Consider the following 24,231-nt stretch of genomic DNA (forward strand, 5'->3'; position numbering starts at 1 on the left):
CACTGCCTAAGGTGACATTGCTGTGTGAGCTGTCCACATAAAAAAACTCAATCAGAATTGGTCCATGAGTTGAGGTGTACTGAGCTAGTGGCACCTGAAGAGCTGTGCTGGGTATCAAGCAGATGATGGCATCCACGACAGATGTGAGCAACTCTGATAGTCTGGCAGTAAAACTCTTTCGACTCTGGCAGTTATTGGTTGGAGGTGGTCCTGGCGGTGGTGGTATGTGCATCCTGCGGTGATGCGACGTCCGGGCCGGTCAGGACTCGATTTGATGTGTGAGCCCTGGTGGACCGCAGTTGAGGCTGGGGGCAGCGGACAGCGCAGGTCCACAGACACATTGCGTTGATGACCCCAAGGCCATCGACCCAAAGGCCATCCAATATTCTGTCACACATGGTCCCTGACTTGAGCTGCACAGAGTTAGTGGCCCCGAATGCACTGCGGCCGGCATAGGCACACCACCACGGGACAGTGACTTGCGGTGCACTGAGGTAGGGCCGCGCGAGCTGAGCGGGTCCTCATCGATGTCAAAGATGAATGTCGCAAAGGGTTGTGGTGGACAGTGAAAGGTGTGCTTAAAGGGCATGATGCAGAGGGCAGAAGCAGGCAGAAACAGGCAGATGGAGGAATGGAATGCTACAGCCTCACTTTTTACTACCAAGTCAGTATCACCAACATGATGATGAAGACAACCCCCAGGCCATAGACTCAGATGCCACCTAAGTTCAACCAGAGAGTGTCCATGAATGTCGGGGCACAGACTTAGTAGCACCCGGAGCTGCAAGAGTATGCAGTCTACGATGAAGCCTGTACAATGATATAAACTCTGCCATAAATAAAGACTCCGTTACAAATGTGTGACCTACTAGACCGTAGTGTAGGCCGGAGGCAGCGGTGGAGTACGTCAACAAGAAAGGAGTACTGCGGGCCTGTGTCGCGGAGGCCGAGAATGTCTGAGGAGGCTGCCAAGGTCACGAGCCTCGGGCTTGGAGCTTGCACCAGCACGCGGTGGGCCCCCTTTGACACACGCCGGTGTCGGCAGGTGAGCAGTGAGGCCTGGGTTCTCAGGGGCAGGCAAGACGGGTCTGGGGACAAGCAGCCTGGAGTGCAGCAGGCGCCCAGGATCGCAGGCAACGCCGCTCATGGTGACGGCCTCGTGTGCGGGTTGAGAGGCGCCGCCCTGGCAGACACGTTGGGCATTCCGGAAGAGAACGACGCCCAGAGCTACCTGCTTTTTATTCACACCCCTACGCTGGCCTGGTGCACGCCGGGAAAGCCCACTCCGCTCACGCTCACAGGGGGGGGACGTAACAAGCTACATTTCCGCGATTTTCCCCGCTGACTGGGGTTACATGGTTGCGTCCACTGTTCTTTACACTCCAAACACCAGCAGTGTATGTCGTCATGGATATGTCTGTGGTTGGAATGCTGCAGTCAGTCCAGCACATCCATGCCACACTTGGCATTGTGTGCATTCTTATTCATGGGTCACTTGCCTCCTTCGCACATGCCTGGTTCCCACCTCTTCCCACATCTGCTATTGTGTGGCTGAGGTGCCATGCTGTTTATGACTCATATCCATGGCTAACCCAGGTTACCACAGTAAGTTGTGCTGTTGTGTCTGGTGGGAGAGAATGTTGTTTGGCATGTTGTATGTGAGTTGTAACATGTGCATTCCCAGAGTTGTGAGTTGCATGATTGTGGAGCTGGGCTGTGTGGTGCTTTCATTTGGTAATTGTCAACGATCATAGCATTTCCGTAGGTGCCATCCGGGGAGCGCCGGTTGATGATGGACTGTCGAAAGATGTAAGAATCATACACAGAGCATGGGTAATTGGTGATGACATTGGTGAAGAGTCCCTGGTGATGCACTATTGCCTGCACATTGATGGAATGTGGGTGCTTTCTGTTGTGGTAATTGTGTGCAGTGTCGGCAGACGGCACAAGTAGGACATATGTGCAGTCAATTGCCTCCAACACGTGCGGGAAGCCAGCTATGGCGTAGAAGTCTTGCTTGGTCTCCTGCTGTTCCTGCACAGTGTGGGGGTAGTGAAGGTGCTGGGGTACCAAGCTGATGATGGCATCCAAGACAGTTGTAATGAACTTTGATGGGCTGACTGTGAGACTTCTTTGACTCAGTCAGTTGTTGGTTGGAAGGTACCAGAGGCCAACAGATGCTGCACAGCCAGCAGCTTTGTCTGAGGTGGTATATTGGTTGTAATGGTACCATCAGCATGTGGGCAATGATGGTCCGGATGCGAAGGATGGTTGTCTTTTTGTGCCTGTAGTGGGCAATGGCATCCTCTGGTGTTAAGTCTGTGAGGCTGGTGCGTTTTCTGAAGGTCGTCTGATTTGGTCTGCGCTGCCCCTGTGGTAGTGCGGGGAAAGGAGTGGGGGTGGGGGGCGGTGGGTGCTGTTGCCCTTTTGGGCCTCCGGGCTGCACGATCACTAGCTCCATGGCATATGTTGTTCTTCAGGTGTGGCTCTGGGCTGGGTTTCCTTTTTTCTGGTTCAGGTTGTCGTTCGACCAGGTAAGAGCAGGTGTTAAATTCCTGCTGCTAACACACCTTATCGCCTGTTTTGGGATCTTATTACCGATCTGGCTGGTCGTTGTGAATGTTGCGGAGTGGTGTCGAAGCTTTTTGCACGAGAACACCTACTATGCATCTCATTAGCGTTAGTTGCCGGGATCATCGGTGGCGATGTTTTTTGCGGCTGCTATCACAGGTAAACTGGTGATAAGGGCTGTTGGCACCAGCTTGTGAATGGGGCGGTACATTTTTCACGACTTTGGCTGCGATAAAGTTCCGATAACTCAGCGATAAATCCTTGAGAATATGCCCCACGTTTCCTCCTTTAGTCTGCCTGGACATATGAAAACAGACAGACAAGGTACTGTGACATTTATGGGCGCCGCACTATAACAAGCATTTTAAAAGCCAATAGATTTGGCTTTCATGTGCTTAACACATGCAGATAATATTAGACATGCCTGTTTTTGCATGTATTATCTTCATTGACTTTTCCAATACTTATTTGCCTGCAGGTACTCTGTGCTCCGGTAACATATACACCTGTCTCTGAATATATTCTGAAACAATACTCAGAGAAGTCTTTACATTTATCCTACATGCGAAGACGTTTTTGTGTAATCCCTCCACCGTATACTGAGTTTCTCCATCTTTTTACTAACTGCAGGAAAACAGTGGTCATAGCTGTACATTCAACAATAATTGTCTTTTAGTTATGATGATAAGAATATATATCATTCAAGTTCTCCATTTTTAAATGAGGCACAAGGGACCTGAAATGTACTGTTCCCTCCACCCCAACAATGACATTTGACCATCACTAGAGAGAAAAAACTAACTATGATCAGCCACTCAAGTTCCATAATGATATGTATTACTCTGACTTCTAGACTAGACAATTTGTTGGCTTGGGCAGGGGCAGAGCTCATAACGAAAATAATTCACTGACTTCCAATCCAAGTCATGTCACAGATCAAAATAAAAAAATGATTTTTCCATTTTATGACACTCTGTACACTTAATGACCATCTCAATCTAAGCCTGGTAGATGCCCTGCTCAGCCATTCATGGCTACCCTCTCACTACTCCAAACAATTACCCTAATGAATTTAGTAGCCATCTAATCACCGAATGCTGCCAATTGTCTGTGCCGAAGTGAGTGTCCTGCCAGCAGAATTTTGCTAGGCTTGTGCAGAACGGTTCACTCTCTGTATCCTCACTCGAACTTACTTCATTCCTCCATTGTAATATTGAATATTGGTAGTGGTAGATAAACCCCATGTCACCCAACAGTGCATACATGAAGATACTAGTGAGACTACATCCAATACTTCTACTCCATTGACTGTATTTAGTTTAGTGCCTCTTCTTGGTTAAGCCCAATGAACCAACATCATTAGCCTCTATGAATTCAGAAAAAGCCATTTATCTCTGTTGGGCACTTTATGGTTAAATTCCTGCGTCAATAGGCTTCAGCCCAATGCATTGGGCAATGGTCACCTCTTAAATAGCAAAGCGCCTGCTAAGGTCCAAACCAGGCAATATTTTGATTTTTCTCCTATAATGTGTCATATGATGGAGATTGTCTGATCTCCCTCAGATTTTTTCCATATGGTATTACAATCTGTTCATCATATAATATCCATATAGATTGATGACATGCTATTTGTCAATAACCCAGCTGTTGTTCTGGGAGAGATTCCCTCCAGTGTACAAAAATTGGCTGTTATTATGGTCCCAAAATCAAGTATGCCAAATTTGCGCCATTTCCACTTGCAGATGTTGCCTGCAGCACTAATGAGCCATAGCTAGAACTTGAGATCTGGGCTTACCAATTAAACATATCTTTTCGGAGCTAACATCCAAGCTCCTTTGGAGACACTAACCAAAAAGCTATCATTCTGGAAAAAAATCTCCTTATGGGCTGTATGTGAAAATTCCAGGATCTCCCAGTTCTTTTATATCTTTTAAAATATCAAATGTTTAATCCGTGGGATCCAGTTGAAATGACTCGACTGCTTGCTCATTGCTGTTATCTGAGCGGGCAATGTGCCAAATGTGAAACTATTCCCCTTATCCTTCTTCCACCAGATGATTGCCCATCAGCTGGTGTCTCATTTGATCAGTAAAAATACCCCCAGATCTTTGTCCGGATCTCACACGTTGTCCTAGACCATAACTGGAGCTACTTTAAGTAACTCTGTGTCAGTCAAATATATGTCATCATGTAGCATGCAATGTAGTTCTGCCTCACACTCCCCAGGGTGTTTTTCCAGACATACTAGTTTCGTTTAACTTGCCATTTTCCTCCTTCATTGACATAGTAGAAATATGATATCATTAAATGCCTCCTAATTGATGACCTTTGTGTGAACGTTCACGTTTCCTAGGAGCATATCAAAGTCTAATGAAGCAATAATGGACCACACTTGTTACTTTTCCTCACCTCTGCATCAACCCTGCTCATGCAATCTCGGAGAGGGTCCCAAAAATTCAAATGATAAACTAAACAGTTTACTTGGAGCCATATATGTCCTGACTGTCAATCGAGCCCTAGAGAGAAAGCTAAGCGAGTCGCTCTCTTGTGCTGTCTCACCCTGGGTATGGAAATGCCCTGAAGGTCATTGTCAGTGGTCTACTGTTCTAGGCAGTTTTTTTACATGCCCATGTATGTATGAGATATGTAAAACCCATACCTAGCTATGAAACAAAGGTACACTGTCCACAGGAGGGAATAGTACAAATAGGGGAAGCAGATTTCTGGGCATTCATCCCATAGAGATATTATTCATTATAAAGATGGCAACACTTTTAGTGGTTGTGAGAGCGATGTATGGCTGTAGGAGATTGTTGCCCTTGAGGACAGGGGGTAATTGTAAGCTGGGGGTGTGAAGGGGCTTTACAAGCACAACTTTGCTGCTGTGAATAGATTTTATTAGGATATTTCGTATACTTGATAAATGCATGCATCAATCCAGGCTTACCCTGTTTGCTACCAAAGTGTGAATTTTAGTCATTCTTTTGTTGCGTATGACCCTGAAAGACTCCTACTCCAGATTTCTTCAGAGAACTATAATGGGTGATTTTAGTGACTTTCTAGACTGTGCTTTGGTATAGACCTGAACTATGCACCTGCCCCTCTTTGGCACACGTTACACTGAGGAGGCCCTGTACTTCCTCGATGTGCATGGCCATCCTCTGTCTAATGAAAGAAATGGTCTTGCCCTTCCATAGTTATTAATTATGATACCTTGTTCTACCAGTATCTTCTATCTGCACTACTTTGTATTAGTTTGTTTAACTTAATATAAAAATGTTTATAAAAATTTTTGTTGATTGGATACTTTAATCCTTTTCCTTCCCCTCTTTCGTGTCTTTAGCTGTTTCGTGGAGAACCCTACCAATTTTAGAGGTACATATTATATACAAGGACATAGTACCTAATTCTTGATCAATATCACATTTAAGCTCTGCTGGGCTTAAATTTAGTGTGGATGCATAAACCGATAAAGCCAGCTGGTGTTCTTGAAAGCTATCATTCACAAAATGTTTGTTTTAATGCTACTCCTATTGAATGGTCGTAAGTTGTTTTCTGTTTACCAGACCTCTACAGGGTACCGCTTTTGATGACAGTTTCTGGCTGGATCTGAACTACCTTGAAGTAGCATTGGCTGCCCAGTCTTGTGCCGCCCACTTTACAGCTTTACTATATGTGGAAGTGTATGCAGACAAGATAAAGCTGGATGATGAACTGAGTAAAAGGTAAGTAGAGTGATGTGTTAAGACAGCATTGTATGGGTAAGGGATGCAATTATTAAGTATAAGTATTAAAGTTTTTTTTTTTTTAATTGCGCCTATTATTGAATGAGGATGAGGATGAATATGCATGTGTTGGTTTGATTATGTAATGGAATAGAAGATGGTGTGTTACTCTATAGAATATATGCTATATTTGTCACAACAACCCATACTAAGCCTGAAGTAAAATAGCCCAGTCTAAAGATCAGATTCTTAAATCCATCTCCTTCGCTTTCAAATCACTTTGGAGCTCAACCCACCAACATATCTGAAAGAGACAATTAGTTATAAATTCCTTACCTTAGAATTCCCTCCAGGCGTCAGACTGAATCCGGAGAATTTTTTTGTCAGCAGTACTGTAGTGTAGTTTCTATATTCCAAATAGGCTCTGCTCATTGGAATAATATAAACAGCAGTGTAGACGTAGGACTGAGGTCGACTAGGTCTCTACTGACTATATTAGACTTAATTAGTTTTGCCAGCTAGCTCAGAGGTCACTAGAAACTTTCTCGAATAAACAAGGAGGAGTTTAACTTCCCTGGATAGACAAGAAGGGATTAGCTTCTGACAACCATATAACATGACAACTTTGCTCCCTCAGAATAAGAGTGTATCTCTAGAGTCGTGTGAAAACAACAGACAGCTATTTCACTCAGTCAATTGTGCATACTTAGTTTCACCAGAGTGCAGAGAAATAGAGAGACGGGCGTTTTCAATAAAAGGTGTTATTTATTGAGCAGTCTTCTTTCTCATGCAAGAGAAATGAATTGCCACAATTGCAATACTTATAGTAAAGTAAAGTGCGTACAGTAAAAGGAGTATTATAAAATAATACTGTAAAAGCATTGATATGGTTTCTTAGCCATATGATACTTTAAAATAGATAAAATATATAAATATATACATACATAAAAACATTAACTAACGTACTCAACTGGTGCTTCTAAATACGCCTACCCCAGTGTACCTGACCTAAGCCTAATACGTGGGAAGGAGTAAGTAAGTAGCAGTTTAAGTTAAGTTGGTTTTGCCAAGAATCTGAATCAAGAATTCTCTTTAAGGGTTTAGTCAGCTCCGTACCTGGGTAATAGAATGCAGGAGGTCTGGTATCTCTCTCTCAGGACTCGATATCCCAGCAACCCGCAAGGGTGGCTGGAAACACCGGAGCTGGATTTTCTCGGCTGGAGAAAAAGACAGCTTCTTTCTCAGTGCGTCAAAAGGGAGGGGTGGCGTCCGTGGGCTCTAGCATCAGCTGGGCTCTCGGGCAAGTAGATAGCCGCTCTGCTCCAAACCACCGTGTCTTTGCTTAAGGCAACGTTGGTATATTTATACCTGAAAAGTGCCGGGTTTGACGTAAGGTTGGACATAAGACGTCAATAAAAGATGTCACTAAGAACTGGCCGTTCTTTCAGTGCTTGCAGGAGTTCTAGGACAAATCAAAACAGAAGCATGGGGAATTCCCAGGTTGCTGGAGGTTTGGTTTGTTTAAAGAACGCGTTGTACTCTCTAGGAGTCTGGGGAAGTAGCCTTGCTTAATTTGGACTGCATGGGCTACGACTAAATATGGATATGATTCTAATGCCTTTATAAGGATATTATTTATTATAGCCATACAAGGGAATAAATTGGGAATATCGAATTAGGGTCCTAGATAGAAATACAACACCCACTCCACGATCTAATGTCCATCATTACTAAAACTAAGCAATAGTAAACATATAACGATTCATGTGTGTTTTCCAACCCACCCCAAAATACATAATCGCTTTTGAAATGGTATATGGTAAATACACGAAAATGAGTATTGGTACTGTTCGCTTTTCAAGCAGTTGTATCATTCAGTTAAAAAAGGCATATATATATCAGCTGAATGAATTGCGAAATTTGACATGAAATGGCTCTGAATACAGAAAAGAAGGTCGAGTCCATTCCATCACATATTTATACAAATGCTGTACATGTGCTAGAGGCTGAGGTAAAATATTGTCTCTAGAGTTCCTAAAATAGAAGCTCTGTTCTCTAAGAATAGTTCTACTTTAAGCAGAGTACATGTGCCAGAAAAAGGTAAATATTTTGGAAGTGAAGAAAAAAAAAATTTGCTTTCAGGGGAAAAATAGTTCCAAATGTTTTCAGTAGCTTTTGTTTATCAAAGCTGAAGGCCGAATTCAGAGTTGAGAGGACGATGTGTGCTCGTTGTTTTAAAAGTTATTCTCGTTGTTCAGGGGAGAACATCATATCAGACAGACTCGCAAAAAATTGGTCTACAACATCAGGTGAAAGTTCGACCAAGTTTGAAAATGCCGAAACAGTGCATGTGTGAGAATGATTGCTATCATCGATGTCAGGATCAGCAATGCTCACAGAAGGTTGTACCTGTGGGATGTTGCTCTCATCTCGTACTCCACTGCCACATACTCGTAGTGGTGAAGTCTCAACGAATGCCGTCATCAGAATGGGTAGCCGCTGGGGACAACACGATGCATGAGCCGTTACAGGACCTAGCAAGGTATCTGTATCCATTGGTACTGCTTATGGTAGTGTAAGACAGACGTCCAACACGCATTCTTCTCCGCATAGCATACATCGAAGCACAGGTAAGATGCAATTTTGCCAGATTGGTCTGAATGAAAGAAACCAGGTCATATTCAGATCTCTTAGCCGAGCTAATCCGAGGACTTTAGTGATGCGGTCCCGATAGCGTATAGCTAGGATCGTTTCTTCCATCATTGCTGGAGTCTTGTCTGCGGCTTGGCTTGCCATATCGAAGCAGAAGGATCAAAAAAAAATTCCTGCCACGAGTCCCAAAAGTAGAGGTAGACCGAATGGACAAAATTGTCTTAAATACATGTGCGATGCCACTGGTATCTGACATGTTTAAGATTTGGCTTAACATTTCTACGAAATGCACGGGGCAATTTGTTGATAATAGGGAATGTATCTCTGCCGTTGTCCTTGCAACTTGCTGATCATACGTTTCTTTAGACGAGGTCAAAGGCACAGTTGTCTGTAATAGAATAGACTTCATTCTGCTTAAAGTATCAATTCGAATAGAAGAGATATTCAAATAAGGCCATATTGCCGCCTCCATGTCTGGAGTGCTGTTTGGATACAATACTTGCATACAGCAAGTGACCATGGAACTAACGCTCATGAGATAGGCTTTTCCTGGCACCATGCCACAACAGCTGTGGTCATTTATTAGAACATAGCTGCCGCTTGAAAGCTGTCTAAAGAATGGCTCCATCTGTGTTGCAGGAGTGCCGTGCAGGTGACATGAAAGGTTATTCGAAGACCCTTCGCAGGCTCCATGCAAGTTAATACCTTGACACAGAAGTGTACCGCTTAGTGATTTTTTACACTTGTTACCACTAAGAAATACCTCCTTTTTCTTTTCACTATAACATTTGTGTGTATAAGGTAATTTCCATGTTGACTTGATGTACCCTTTACCCAACCTTTCATACTGGCCCACTGGTATATACTCTTGGCAATATTTAAACTAGAAAGTTGTTATCGGAATTGTAATTATTCCGTGTATTATCCATTCAATGACCGGTCTTTCTGACATTGGCAATGGTAATCTCTCAAGTTTTTCAATGCTCAGAATCGTATAGTCTGCCCCTTTTTGTGCCAAACTGATTTGTTTATCAGTAAGGTTAAAGATAGAGAATAATGACGTTGTGTTGATTAAACGCCATGGCACGTAGCCTGAACGCAGATTTTGCAACGTCCAGCCAAGCTGTACAATAGAAAGTAATTGGGACTGACCATGTTGTAACATTAGCAAGTCCTGCTCTATTATATCCCATAGCAGATGATGCAATACTGTCCAGTGAATATATTCTGGAGGACAGAGTCATTAACCCATTGTCCACAACAGAAAGTGATTTTTCCAAATTAATACGATCAATTTCTCGTATTTTTTCTGCTGTTTCAATTTGTGTTACTTTCCAAGCCTCGTTGTATGCAGCGTATATACCGGCCGCTATGAAACGTTTTTGACGCTGTTTGCGTGGTCCCAGTATGAAATCACGCAAGTCAGCACCGTCTTTAAGTAAAGTCAAGTGTTGCTTAATTTCTGCCAGTGTGGATTTTTCTAGCCATTCGAGGCATAGTTTCCCTACACTGTATGTCGTAACTATCCCTGGATGTTGTCTCTGGGAGTATCTTGGGTCTGGCCTGGTCATTTTGAACCCCTGTGTTTTGTTCAGGAATCTATCTTGTCAGTTATTTTTGTCTGTGGGCCAGATTAACCATTTTTTCCAATCAGGATGTGTTCTGTTTTGGTATAAAATATGGGATACGTCTATCTCCACATCTGTAGTGCTATTACTATCAGGTATGGGCTTCGGAATAGACGGTTTGTTTAAGTCTTTTATCTTAGCTAGGCCAAGACAAGTAGTCTGTTGAATGGTGTCATTCAAGAATATTATTTGTTCTGGGATCATGCAGGCTCTAAATAATGCTTCTAAACCTTGGACCTGCCATTCTTTTGTACCCCAGATGGTTTTTAATTCAATGTTGTTTTTCCAGAATTCAAAACCAAATGTAGTCATTTTTTCATAAAATGTTTCAGAATAAATCAATTTAGTATTTGTCAACATTGTTTTCATTCCTGTCTTATTTAACATTTTAAAATAAAACGTTTCTGCATCACTTGTGTTAAACCCTGAGAAGTATGGGAATTTCTCATAAAATGTTTTCGAGCTGCTTTTAGGCGGTGTTGCACAATGTTCCCATTGGTTATAATTAAAAACATTTCTAGGTTGAGCAGATTTATGCAAATAGTGAAGACCAAAATGATTATAACAATACATTTCTTCATAATTTGATGAACCCTGTAAATAATCATGTTCTGTGAATTTGGCTGACATTACTAAATCTGACATCATATTATTAATATTTTCAAAGTCCCAATCATCAGAAAAAGTACTTGGTGTTACAAAGTCACTTAATGAAACCTTGAACTGGTGTGGATATTTCAAGAGCTCAATCGGGCCAACAATGTCATAATCAGTTCTGTCCCATGCTACCCCACCGGGTATTGGATTGGCTGTGATGTGCACTGATGACAGTTCTCTTTTCTCGATGTGAGAGGATGCGTGAGGCTTTAGGACCAAGTTGATGTTCTGACTTGCTGTGTCCATTGTACTGTATTTTCCTTCAATGAATTGTCCCCAACAAAGAACCAAGATGAGCCAAAGCAGGAGGAAAAGTACACCTAACACAATCCAAAATTCAATCCATGGAGAAATCAGATAGGTTTCTTTTAGTTGATGAAAGAGTTCAGTCACTTTGTCTTTGAAAGTTTTTGTTGCTGGCGTTTCTTCAGGCTCGCTTGGATCTGCAGAAAAGTCATCGAAATTGATGAAGTAGCCAGATGCAGTTCTGTCAATTGTTAGAATTGCTTCCGAATTTTCATTTGCTTTTGGATTTTTCTTTGTTTCATCAGCATAGTCTGAGGCTACATCGTTGTAGACTGGTGTTTCTTGATGAACTGTTGCAATTTGGGTTTCAAGAGGCATAAGTTCCATGGCTTTGGTGCATAGTCCTTTTTTATTCACTGCAGGTTGATCAAATGTGATTAGTCTTTCAGTTTGAACCTCGTGGATTGTAGCAAATTTTGGTATTCTGCTATTTCTTGGGAGTCCACTGGGCCTACTACTTATTATTGGCCACATGATTGTGGTTTTACCAGGTCGATGGATACAACTCGGTTCTCCTTTTTACCAGCAAGGGGCGGTAGTACAACTGATCTTGTTTAGCTGACAGCTAAGACAGGTACTGCTTTTCTGTAAGAAGGCCCAAATTCCTTCTTCACTGCGATTTTCTCTCTGACCAGACCCCCAATCTTTGGAATCCAGACAGGTCTTGCTGGGAAAGGTGGTTTTTCTTCAGTGGCTTTTGGCGGTTGTTTTAACTTTATGTTGCTCAGGCTTTTTCTTGTTTCATTTATGTCCTGTAAAACAGCCAAACGGTCTTTGATATCAAAGCATTTTTCTTCTACCACTGAAGTGTGACTATCAAGATCCTGAATGTGCATTCTAGTACCGAACAATAGTTCGTACGGACTGAGACCTTTTAGAGAATTTCTTGGCAGATTATTAAGACTTTTGTTGGACACTTGTTAAATGTTGGCCCCACCCATCACCCGAACCTAATACCCTCGCCGTTATAGATTGCTTTATGTCCTGGATTTTTCTTTCCACTACCGCATTTCCCTCAGGATGGAAGGGACAAGAGTACCGCAATGCAATGCCCATGCTGGTCATGGCCTCCTTGTAAGCCCGAGAGCTAAACGCAGGACCCTGGTCAGAATGTAGCATGCCAATTGCGTATGTGCCGATAAAGACTCGCAAATCCTTTATAACAGTTCTGGCGTCAGCCGAGCGCTGGGGCCACATCCAAATGAATCTCGTGCAGGAATCCACTGCGACCATGATATATTTATAGTTGCCATCCCTTTGTAAGGGACCACAGTGGTCCAGGTAAACACACGCTAATGGTTTATCTGAGATTAGAAGGGGCATCTGTGCTGGTCGTTTCACTGTTGATACTTTCATTCTTTGGCATATTTCGCATTCTAGAACATAATTCCTAGTTTGTTTTCTCATGCGCGGCCACCAATATCTCTGTTTTAATAACGATATTGTGGCAGAAACACCAGCATGTGCAGAAACCAGCCCTTCGTGTGCCGCTATAATTAGTCCTAACCTGTGTTCCATGTTTGGAATTGCCCTATCCCTCACTCCAGGGATTCGAGCAAAGGGAACATTATTCGCATCAGTTATGTATGAGTACTTTACTGCAAAGCCTTTCGGAGTGTTTTTATATCATCTTTTACTGAAGCACTGACAGCTTGCATTATATCGCTGTCTATTTTTGTTTTTGACCGGGTGATAGCAGCTACGGAAGCCGTTTGTACAGCTGCCTTCGCGGCCTCATCAGCCAATGAATTCCCTGCAACGTGAACGCCATCACGTTGATGACTCAGTGTATGTATCACGTGAGTCTTTTGTAGTTCTTTCTGTAAAAGAACTACTTGTTCCCAAAGCGTTTTATGCTTGATTTTGCCACCTTTTGCATCTTTGAAACCGTTTTGAACCCAGTTCTGCAAGTATTCATTGTAAGACTGAACACAGTAATATGAGTCGCACACTATTAGTGAGGGGAATTCGCGATCAGTATTTCCAAGCACCATCTTAAATGCTAGTAGTTCAGCTCGCTGAGCTGTACAATCTCCTGGAGATTGGGTTTTAGGGACCAGTGGTCTAAATTTTCCTTCGTGCCAACGACCTTTAACAATCGCGCACGCAGCACTGTAAGCTTGTTTACCCCCAACCGCGGGTTGAGCTGATCCGTCTGTATATATTATACAGCCGTAATGTTCCACAGGCAGGATTTCGGTCGGCAGAGGACGTTCATATTCATATTGGAGAAATTCTTGTGTTTTTAAATTAGGATCAAATTCGTATACTACGTCTGTTGCAGCAAGAGAATTAACCCATTGTATCCATCTCGGATGTAGTGCTTTAGCATTTGGAATGCTTGCTTTTGTTACTGCTTCTAGGGCAGGTACTGGTGTAACGATTATTATTCGTTTACCTTGTGCTAGGGCTCTTTCTTTTTGCTACAGCAGTCTGAACCGCAGTTAGAATTCTTTCAGTTGAACTGAATTTCATTTCAGCTTGTGTGTACAAGTGTGATTTGTAAGCTATTGGTACCGTTTCTCCCTCATTAGAGGTCAGGTACGTGAATCCGCATCTTCCTGGGATGACTCGGATTACAAGGTTGCGTACGTTTTCGCGAGTTTGTAATTTTATTTTAGCTAACATGTCTGTTTGCAATGATCTTAAAATTTCTGTGTGTTTCTGAGTCCAATTGATTGGTTTGAAATCCGGTTTTATTAATTCATAGAGAGGTTTAACCCTCTCTGCATAATTTAGAATGTATGTTCTTCCGAAATTCAGGAAACCTAGTATTGATTGTAAATTCTTCAGCGTTTTAGGTGCTTAGAGTACAGCACACTTCTCTAAGAAGTTGTCTGCTAGGCTTTTGCCTTCACTTGATAATTCATATCCTAAAAACAGGACAGTTAGAGGGGCAATTCGTGTCTTTTCAAAGTTGAATTTGTAACCCTCAGCTGCAAACCCAAGTATTATGGTGTTTACTCTTTTCAAGTGAGTCTCCAGGTCATCGTCTGTGAGATAGATGTCATCGACATACGATAATGCCTCATCATCATATATTTGTAGTAACTCTGTTGCCCTTGCTGAGAATAATCCTGGGCTATTCTTGAATCCCTGTGGGAGTCGACAGAAGTTTTTTTGTGACCCCATTATTGAAAAAGCGGTCACATACCTGCTTTCAGGTGCAATGTTTTGACAAAAGAATCCATTAGAGATGTCTAATGTCGTTTTATATTTTTTGCGCACGATGTTATTCATTAGTGCTGCACTGTGTGAGTTTTGTACTGCAAATGTTTTGCAGCAGGAGTTTAAGTGTCTGTAGTCCAAAACTAGACGATATGAATCGTCTGGCTTGGAGACAGGAAACAAAGGTTTGTTCATTTGTGAGGTGCATGTTTCAATCACCCCCTGGTATTCAAGTTGATGTAAGATCTCCCTGACTTGCTTTTTAGTTTCTTGTTTAACTGGGTACTGCCTTGTGCAGTGGGTTGACTTTTTAACTGGATTTTGTGAGGAGGAGAGTCCCCATCCTACATGATTTTTATATAATGCAGGAGCTTGGGCTACTGCCCATTTTCTTCCATATATGGATTTTTTATGAATTGAAATATGATTTGAGAAGGCAGGCATAATCATTTCTTCGCCATGAGGGCACTCCCTGACAAACTCTGGTGGCCAGTCTTTCTCAGCTAACAGGATGTCATAGCCTTTCGAAAGGTTATCCCAAAAGAGACCCCTTACTTTCCTAGTCTTGTCCCCCTCTATACGCAACGTTATTTCGTATGTTTTATGAGGTTTGCTAACTCTGGTATCTGCAGTTTCCACTTGAATGTATTCATTCGTGTCCACTGTCTCCAGAAGATTCATCAGGATCTTGCGAGCTATGGTCACTTCTGCTGCGCTGTCTAGCATTGTCTGGACCCACTCTCCGTTTTTCAGTTGTGTCCTCAGTATCCTCGGCATGTTTAATTATTTTAATACTGGCTACCTTCTTTCTTGGAAATTGTAATTTTTTACTTTGCTGAGCAGGTTCCTTGTCTTTGGACTTGACGTGCTCTTCCCTGTGTTCTGACCGTCCTCTTCTTTCCGATTTCTGCGAGGAAGTCTGAAAAGATCGAGAGGGACGTGTATCAATATCTTGATATCTGTCAGGTTTTTTCAAATTATCCCTATTTCTAAGGTTGTATCTTTTCTCAGAGGGCTCCCTCTGGGGAGACTTGTTTCCTCGGTCTGGAGCTCTTTCTCTCCGTTGAGGAGACCTTCCTCTGGACTGGAATCGTTTTTCTTTGGGAGTGGATTGTTTATTACCATCCCAAATCTTTTTTGGAGTATTTAGATTATTTTTAATAAATGTTTTTTCAGGATTTTCAGTTAGTTGGGGTTTTACTGGTTTGCCACCCAAACTATCTCTTCCTAGGATTTTTCTATGATTCTGGCAAGTTCAAATGGTTGTTCTGCTATATCTGTTTCTTTCAATTTCTGGAGATATGTTATATCGTCTATTGCCAATTGAACTAATTCTCTATATGCCTTTGTTAATTCTTTTATTTTAACTAAGAGTTCTTCGCTTGACATTTTATCAATGTCTGGATGTGGTGTGTAGCTGGCTAGAACCGGCCACGTTGCTCCTGATCTACCTAGTGGACCGAGCCTGGTGATGTGATTTTGATGTTTTAGGGCGCCTTTAAACCAGAGCAGGTGCTCTTGGTAATTTAGTGGGATTTCCACATCCTCGAAAGGAGTGTATTCATCCGGAGGTTCCTCTACTTTGTAATAGTGGAATTCGTTGGTTACAGCGTTTGCTGCTGGAAAGTTTATCCATGAATAGAATACCTCTGTCTGCCAATATTCATGGGCCTCTACCACGAATATGACTGTACCACCTTGTGATGTCAGTCCATTTTCTATAAGTTTAATAGTTATAGTTCTTCTTATATTTGCCGGGATGATAATTGCATCCGTGTCATTCTGTTGGAGAGTTGTGTCATCTGCTACCAGTTGAGCTGCTATTCTAGCTCTCTCCGTTTCATCGTCACTTTCCACCATTTTACTGACAGAAAGGTTTTTACAGATCAAGTTTCAAGGAAACAAAGATTAGGTGCACAATATTTTGGAACTCTGTATCCTTCAACGTTGACTAAACCAAAAACTATACATAGGAATCTCTTCCTACTAAGTTCAGGCGGATTTTAACCTTTTACCCACTCCAGACGTCTATTGGAGTTTTTACGGGAAAAGGGTCTGTGTGAAAAAGCACGACTGAGTTTCTCTAACGTCTTGCGTTAGATTTACCGCCTTACCAAACGTTGGGCGCCATGTAGTGTAGTTCCTATATTCCCAATAGGCTCTGCGCATTGGAATAATATAAACAGCAGTGTAGACGTAGGACTGAGGTCGACTAGGTCTCTACTGACTATATTAGACTTAATTAGTTCTGCCAGCTAGCTCAGAGGTCCCTAGAAACTTTCTCGAATAAACAAGGAGGAGTTTAACTTCCCTGGATAGACAAGAAGGGATTAGCTTCTGACAACCATATGACATGACAACTTTGCTCCCTCAGAATAGTATCTCTAGAGTCGTGTGAAAACAATAGACAGCTATTTCACTCAGTCAATTGTGCATACTTAGTTTCACCAGAGTGCAGAGAAATAGAGAGACGGGCGTTTTCAATAAAAGGTGTTATTTATTGAGCAGTCTTCTTTCTCATGCAAGAGAAATGAATTGCCACAATTGCAATACTTATAGTAAAGTAAAGTGCGTACAGTAAAAGGAGTATTATAAAATAATACTGTAAAAGCATTGATATGGTTTCTTAGCCATATGATACTTTAAAATAGATAAAATATATACATACATAAAAACATTGACTAACGTACTCAACTGGTGCTTCTAAATACGCCTACCCCGGTGTACCTGACCTAAGCCTAATACGTGGGAAGGAGTGAGTAAGTAGCAGTTTAAGTTAAGTTGGTTTTGCCAAGAATCTGAATCAAGAATTCTCTTTAAGGGTTTAGTCAGCTCCGTACCTGGGTAATAGAATGCAGGAGGTCTGGTATCTCTCTCTCAGGACTCGATATCCCAGCAACCCGCAAGGGTGGCTGGAAACACCGGAGCTGGATTTTCTCGGCTGGAGAAAAAGACAGCGTCTTTCTCAGTGCGTCAAAAGGGATGGGCGGCGTCCGTGGGCAATTGCATCAGCAAGGCTCACGGGCAAGTAGATAGCCGCTCTGCTCCAAACCACCATGTCTTTGCTTAAGGCAACGTTGGTATATTAATACCTGAAAGGTGCCGGGTTTGACGTAAGGTTGGACATAAGACGTCAATAAAAGATGTCACTAAGAACTGGCCGTTCTTTCAGTGCTTGCAGGAGTTCCAGGACAAATCAAAACAGAAGCATGGGGAATTCCCAGGTTGCTGGAGGTTTGGTTTGTTTAAAGAACGCGTTGTACTCTCTAGGAGTCTGGGGAAGTAGCCTTGCTTAATTTGGACTGCATGGGCTACGACTAAATATGGATATGATTCTTATGTCTTTATAAGGATATTATTTATTATAGCCATACAAGGGCATAAATTGGGAATATCGAATTAGGGTCCTAGATAGAAATACAACAGTACCCCTGTGCGTCGAAAGGTGGTGTCGGTCGTCTCTGCGTTCGTCGTGAGTGACGTTTACGTTGGGATGACTTTGCGGTAGCTACTTAGACGCCGCCTTCGCGCGCTGGCTCAGTTATTTCTTTTTCCGCGCCCAGCCAGTGCAGATCCGGAGAGAACAGTACCTCCAGTCACTGTTTGACTGACTTTTTGCCGACTTTTGTTGATGTAGTTTTTGAGTCTTCAACCCCTGGTGCACGTCAGGGATGCCTGGTTTTAAGACTAGCGGTTCCTGCCAACGGTTGATGTTGGTGACAGATCCACACCACGTGTGCATGTTCTGTCTGGAACCCCGCCGCAACTCCAAGTCGTGTTCCGACTGCCGGACCATGAACCCGAAGTCTTTGCGGGAGCAGTCCCGAACGCTTTTCTAGCCCCAGTAGTCCGCTCTGTGCCGCTCTAGGTCCTGGTCGCGTGGTAGGTCGAGGGACTTGTCGCGGAGCCACCACCACCACCAATCTTCTTCCAAGTCTTCGCACTCTTCTTGTAAGTCGAAGCACAAGAAGTAGTCGAAGATGCATCGTCCCTCTTTGACTTCTCCCCGTCCGTCGGGCTACGCGATGAGGGATGCGGGTGGTGCCTCTCCCGCGGCTCTGCATGCGGAGCCCGCTGGGTTGACTCCGGGATTCCCTCCCTTCCGGAGACTCGGTGCTACCCCGGCCCAGCTTCAGGGTTTCTACGAGGCGATGCAAGCCATCTTTGGGCAGCCAGACTCTGCCGGTGCGTCTTCGGGCCCCGCGGACTTGGCTGGGGGCCCTGGGCCTTCGACGCCAGCAGCTTTGGCTCCGGCACTGCAGGGACCCCTCGGATCCAGATCTGGATTGTCACCGGTCGACCTGACTACGCCTCCCCCAGCACCGACTCCACCTGCACCACGTCCACAGCCGACGTCGGTTGTGTCCCCAGCCAACATCCACCCCGGCCTCCACCCCGATGTGGATTCTGAGCCAGGCCAGCGTCGACGGACACCGGTTCTGGTGCTGATGGGTGCTTTTGTGCCTTTGTTCCACCCTGGTTCTTTTAGGCCAGATTGGCAACCTTAGGAGGGTGAGGCAGACTGGGAGGGGTCTGGAGCCCCTTTAACTGACCAGTTAGACTATGATCTGGACTGGTGAGAAGAGTTAGGGGATGCCAGTTGATGGGATACTTCTCCAGACCATGGCATCTTGTCTCCTCCTTCCATGTTTACGGAGGAGGATGCGTCTGACACAGTGGTGTTGCGTAGGGCGGCCGAGGCTCTCAACCTCGAGTTACCTACGGTAGTGGTCAGGACTAACCTCCTGACAGAGCTGCTTCACTCGGCTGCAAGCTCTTCGGAGCCCTGCTGCCGAATCCCTCACTGACATCCTGTTAAGCACCTGGTCCAGGCCCAACACAGGGGGTCCTGTGGATAGGATGATCGCCCGACACCACCGCCTGGCTCCGGGCGACCCCTCTTTCCTCTCTCAACACCCTTCCCCTGAGAGCTTGGTGGTCCAAGCCTCTACGTCCAAAGGCACATTCCCTACTGCACCACATGATAGGGAATCCAGAAAGCTGGACCAACTTAGGAAGATGATGTTATCTTCCCCCAGCTTGGGTCTGCGGTTGGTAAACATTGCATGTCTGTTAGGCTGTTTCACCCACTCCGTGTGGGATACAGTGATGCAAGTGCTGCTCCAGTGCCCGTGGGAGGCCCGGGCCGTACTCTCCTGTGCAGTTGCAGAGGGGAGAGACGCAGCAAAGTTTACCATTTGCTGTGGACTGGACACCGCCGACTCACTAGGCTGGTCAATTTCCACAGAAGTAGGTTGTGGTTGTTATTCCCACTACTTTCTGGTGCGTAAGAAGGACAAAGTCCTGCGTCCTATCTTGGATCTCAGGAATGTCAACTGCTTCTCCCGGAAGAAAAGATAAAAATGTTGATGCTAGCTCAGATCCTGTCTGCCCTCGAGACTGGGTGGTAGCGTTGGACTTGCATGACGTTTACTTTCACATCCCCATCCTGCCGGCCCACCGGCGTTACCTGCGGTTCACAGTAGGCCATGAGCACTTTCAGTTCACCATGCTCCCCTTTGGCCTTACCAGCGCCCCTCTGGTGTTAAGGAAAGTGATGGCGGTGGTTGCAGCTCATCTGCACAGATCAGGGGTTCCAGTCTTCCCCTATCTCCATGACTGGCGGTTGTAGGCATGCTCGCCCCAGGCTGTCACCTCCCCCCTACAGCGGACCACCTGCACTCGCTGGGTTCACTTTGAACGTGCCAAAGTCACACCTGACTCCCGCTCAGAAGCTCCTTTTCATCGGAGCGGTTCTGGACACTACGCAGTTTCGGGTTTATCCTCCCAAGCAGCGAGTCCGGTATATTCGGCTATGATTCCTATCTTTCAACCTTTATCCCGGGTTTCGGTCAGAATGACCCTGAGGCTGCTGGGCCTCTTGGCCTCCTGCATCCTGCTGGTAAATCCTGCAAGGTGGCATATGCACGCTCTGCAGTGAGACCTGAAGTTCCAGTGGGCACAGCATCAGAGTAATCTTTCTGAGGTTCACTTGTTCCTCCTTTCTTTGGCCCAGCAGGGCTCTGCTCTAGACACTCTTAAGGGCTATCTCTCAGCCTTTTCAGGCTTCCTGATCAGCCTTCTCTTTTCAAGTCCCCTATTGTAAATCGCTTCCTTAAGGGCATTACAATCTTTTTCCTCCTGTTCCGTTCGTAATGCCTCAGTGGGACTTGAACTTGGTCCTTACCTTATGTGGGCTCCCTTTGAGCCGCTTCATAACTGTCTTCTCAGACAGCGTCATGTACTCTTCGTATGTTGTGACGAGTGGCTTGTTGAGGCATGAAGCCCGATTGGTCCGGGTGGATTAGATCTGAGATCCAAGTACGTAGGTGATCAGTCAGAACCTTTCCTAATAGTTTAGGCTCAAAGTTGATTAGAGAAATAAGGCAGTATGAGGAAGGGTCCTCCAGAGGGCGCCCCGGTTTGAGGAATAAAACGAGATTGTCACCAATCCGTGGGCAATATATTACGTTCTTGGGCATCCTGCATAGCTGCCAATAAGTGAGGGCCAAGCAGGTGCATGTGCGGCCGCAGGAATTCCATAGGGAATCCATTGGGCCCAGGGGCCCGCCCCGGGCATAGAGCATGTATGGCCCCAGTCGACTCCCCTAATGTGATAGGGGTCTCTAGTTGATCACGCATGTGGTCTGTGAGTTTCCGAGGTGGGATATCCACCAGGAATTCAGCTATTTGGGCCTCTGAGATCTGCTCACGGCATTCATAGAGTGAGGAGAAATGTAGTGCAAATTCTCTGGCCACCCCTTCTGGCGATGAGCACAAGGCCCCTTCAGCATCACGGATGGTGGGGACCATGATTCTGATCTTTCAACCTCTGTTCTGTATTTCATTGAAGTCGACTGAGTCTTTGGGGACTGATGGTCTCCTGCATCCTGCTGTCCTCTTGCATCCTGCTGGTTGTGAACACCAGTTGGCATATGCTTGCTCTGCCCTGGGATATGAAGTTTCATTGGGCCCAGCATCAAGGGGACCTCTCCAACCACATTCAGATTTTGGAGGAGACTGCAAAATATCTGCAGTGGTATTGACTGGATCCCATTTCAGTCACCAAATAAAACTGTTAATTTCCCCACTCAAAGCTGACAGTGGTGACTGATACATCGCTTCTGGTATGGGGTGGCCACATGGGACAGGTTAAGATCAGAAGCCGCTGGTCTCTGGTGGAGTTTCGGCTTCATATCAACCTTCTGGAGCGGAGGGCTATCCATTTTAAGTTAAAAGCCACCCTTCCATCCATCAATGGGGGATTGGGACAGGTGCCCACAGACAACATCACCTCTATGTGGAACTCCAACAAATGGGTGGGTGGAGTCACAGACCATGTGCCTGGAGGCCCTGCCCCTCTAAAAGAAGGCTGGACTTCTAGAGAATGTCCCTGGTGGGGAACCTTATGGCAGGCTTGTTGAATGCCTGGGTGTTTGAGCTCAGCCATTGCCGCTTAGCGAATCAGGAGTAGCAGTTGCACCTGGAGGTGACGCGGCGTCTTTTCCAGGAATGGAGAGAACCGTGGTTCAATCCCAGTGCCCAAGAACCCACAATGAAATGAAATGAAATTAAATTAAATGAAATGAATGAAATGAAAATAAATTTATAACGCGCAACTAAAACCCGAAGGCATCAAGGCGCCTATCAAAAAGAATCGCAAAAAGGCAGAGGCAAAACTACGGGTATGCTTTGGCAAATAGCCGTGTCTTCAGGGCTTTTCTAAAGGCCGGAAGAGTGGAAAGGGCCTTAATTTCCACCGGAAGAGCATTCCACATGTTTGGTGCTATAGTGGAAAAAGCTCTGCCACCCCATTTGACTCTGCGAATGCGTGGTACAGATAGCAGAGATGTGTTGGCAGAGCGCAGATTCCTCGAGGGGCTATAGGGGGCCAAAAGAGCCCCAACCCCCCCTGACCTATTTCTCGCTAAGGCGCCAAAGGTCAGGCACAAGATTTTGAAAGAAATCCTGTCCTCAATAGGGAGCCAATGCAACACCTTCCTCGCAGAGGTGGCCGAAGCCCGTCTGGGTAAATCCAACACAAACTTGGCCGCCGCATTTTGGACCATTTGAAGGCGCTGCAGCAGCCCCCTATTGAGTCCTGCATACAGCGCATTGCAATAGTCAAGTCGGGAGCCTATAAGTGCAACCACGACTTGCTTTCTGGCCTGCTGGGATAAGTAATGTTTAATCTTCCTCAAGATGTGAATTATGCCCCAACAGGTGGAAACTGGTCTGTTCACCTGCTGACGCATATTGAGGGTAGGGTCGATCAAAACTCCTAAATTTTTAGCCAGAGCGGCGGGTACCGGACAAGCTCCCAGTGAGGCAGGCCACCAGTTTGCCGACCAGATGTCCTCCTTTCCCCCAAACACCAAGATCTCCGTCTTCTCCCCATTTAATGTTAATGAATTGTAAGTCATCCATTGTGCCACTGCCTCCAAACAAGATCTAAAATTGGAAGCAGCCTCGTTAATAGACTGGGAGAGGGAGACCAGGATCTGGGTATCGTCGGCGTAGTAAACTACCTCCATCCCAAAAGATCTTATCAGTCTGGCAAGTGGGGTCACATAGATGTTGAAAAGGGTCGGACTTAATGCCGACCCCTGAGGGACCCCACATTGCACAGACAGGGATGGAGATAGAAACTCCCCCAGCATCACTCTCTGTTCCCTCTGGTCTAAGAAGGAAGTCAGCAAATTAAGAGCGGACCCCTCCACCCCAATCTCCCTCAGGCGAGATGTTAACACCGAGGGAGAAAGGGTGCCAAACGCAGCTGAGCGATCTAGCAGGATGAGGAGGGTGGTCTGGCCCCTATCCACTCGAGTGCGGATATTATCCAGCACTATGGTAAGGACCGACTCGGTGCTATGCTCCCTCCTGAATACATGCTGCGAATGATCTAAAAGGCCAGAGTTCTCCAGAAAGGCCGCGAGATGCTTATTAAGGTGTGTTTCCAGCATCTTCGCAGCGGCAGGGAGCAATGAAATGGGGCGAAAGTTTTTAAGTACCCCCGGGTCCAGTGTTGGCTTTTTAAGTAATGGTTTCACCACTGCCCTTTTCCATTGCTGAGGGAAGGTGCCAAACCTCATTGCCCCATTCATGATCTCCAGAAGGGGAGGCAAAAGGGTCTCCTTACACTGCTTAAGAAGCATGAGAGGACAGGGATCTAAGGGGGAACCTGATCTGGTCCTAGTGAGAAGGTCGTCTAGTTCCTGAAATACAAGGGGAGGGAAGGATACCAAGCGTCCCAAAGGAGCAACCTCCACCGTAGTTAGAGCCAACTCAGCGGAACCAGAGGAATCGGCAGTTTCAGCCTTCTGAAGCTCCATGGCCGAATACAAATCAGCAATCTTTGCCTGAAAGAAAGAGGCAATGTTGTTACACAACCGCTGAGAGCCGATGACTCGATCCGGCGTCTGAAGAGAAGTCAGAGAATCAACAATCTTAAAAAGCTCTTTCGGGGAGGAGAGTGAGATGGTACAAGCAGTAAAATATTGTTGCTTAACTCTTATTACCTCCGC

The 24,231-nt window shown here is 45.0% G+C and overlaps 1 protein-coding gene across 1 annotated transcript in view; it reads left to right on the plus strand.

Moving 5' to 3' along the window:
- Positions 1-24,231, plus strand: part of ATM (ATM serine/threonine kinase) — a 1,424,234-nt gene that overhangs the window by 922,141 nt on the left and 477,862 nt on the right. The window contains exon 39 of the mRNA XM_078657051.1: positions 6,138-6,296. Within this exon, the coding sequence (XP_078513177.1) occupies positions 6,138-6,296 (159 nt within the window). The remainder of the gene's footprint in view (positions 1-6,137; positions 6,297-24,231) is intronic.

The sequence above is a fragment of the Lissotriton helveticus genome, chromosome 8 (genome assembly GCF_964261635.1).
Source record: "Lissotriton helveticus chromosome 8, aLisHel1.1, whole genome shotgun sequence".
NCBI classification, from domain to species: Eukaryota; Metazoa; Chordata; class Amphibia; order Caudata; family Salamandridae; genus Lissotriton; species Lissotriton helveticus.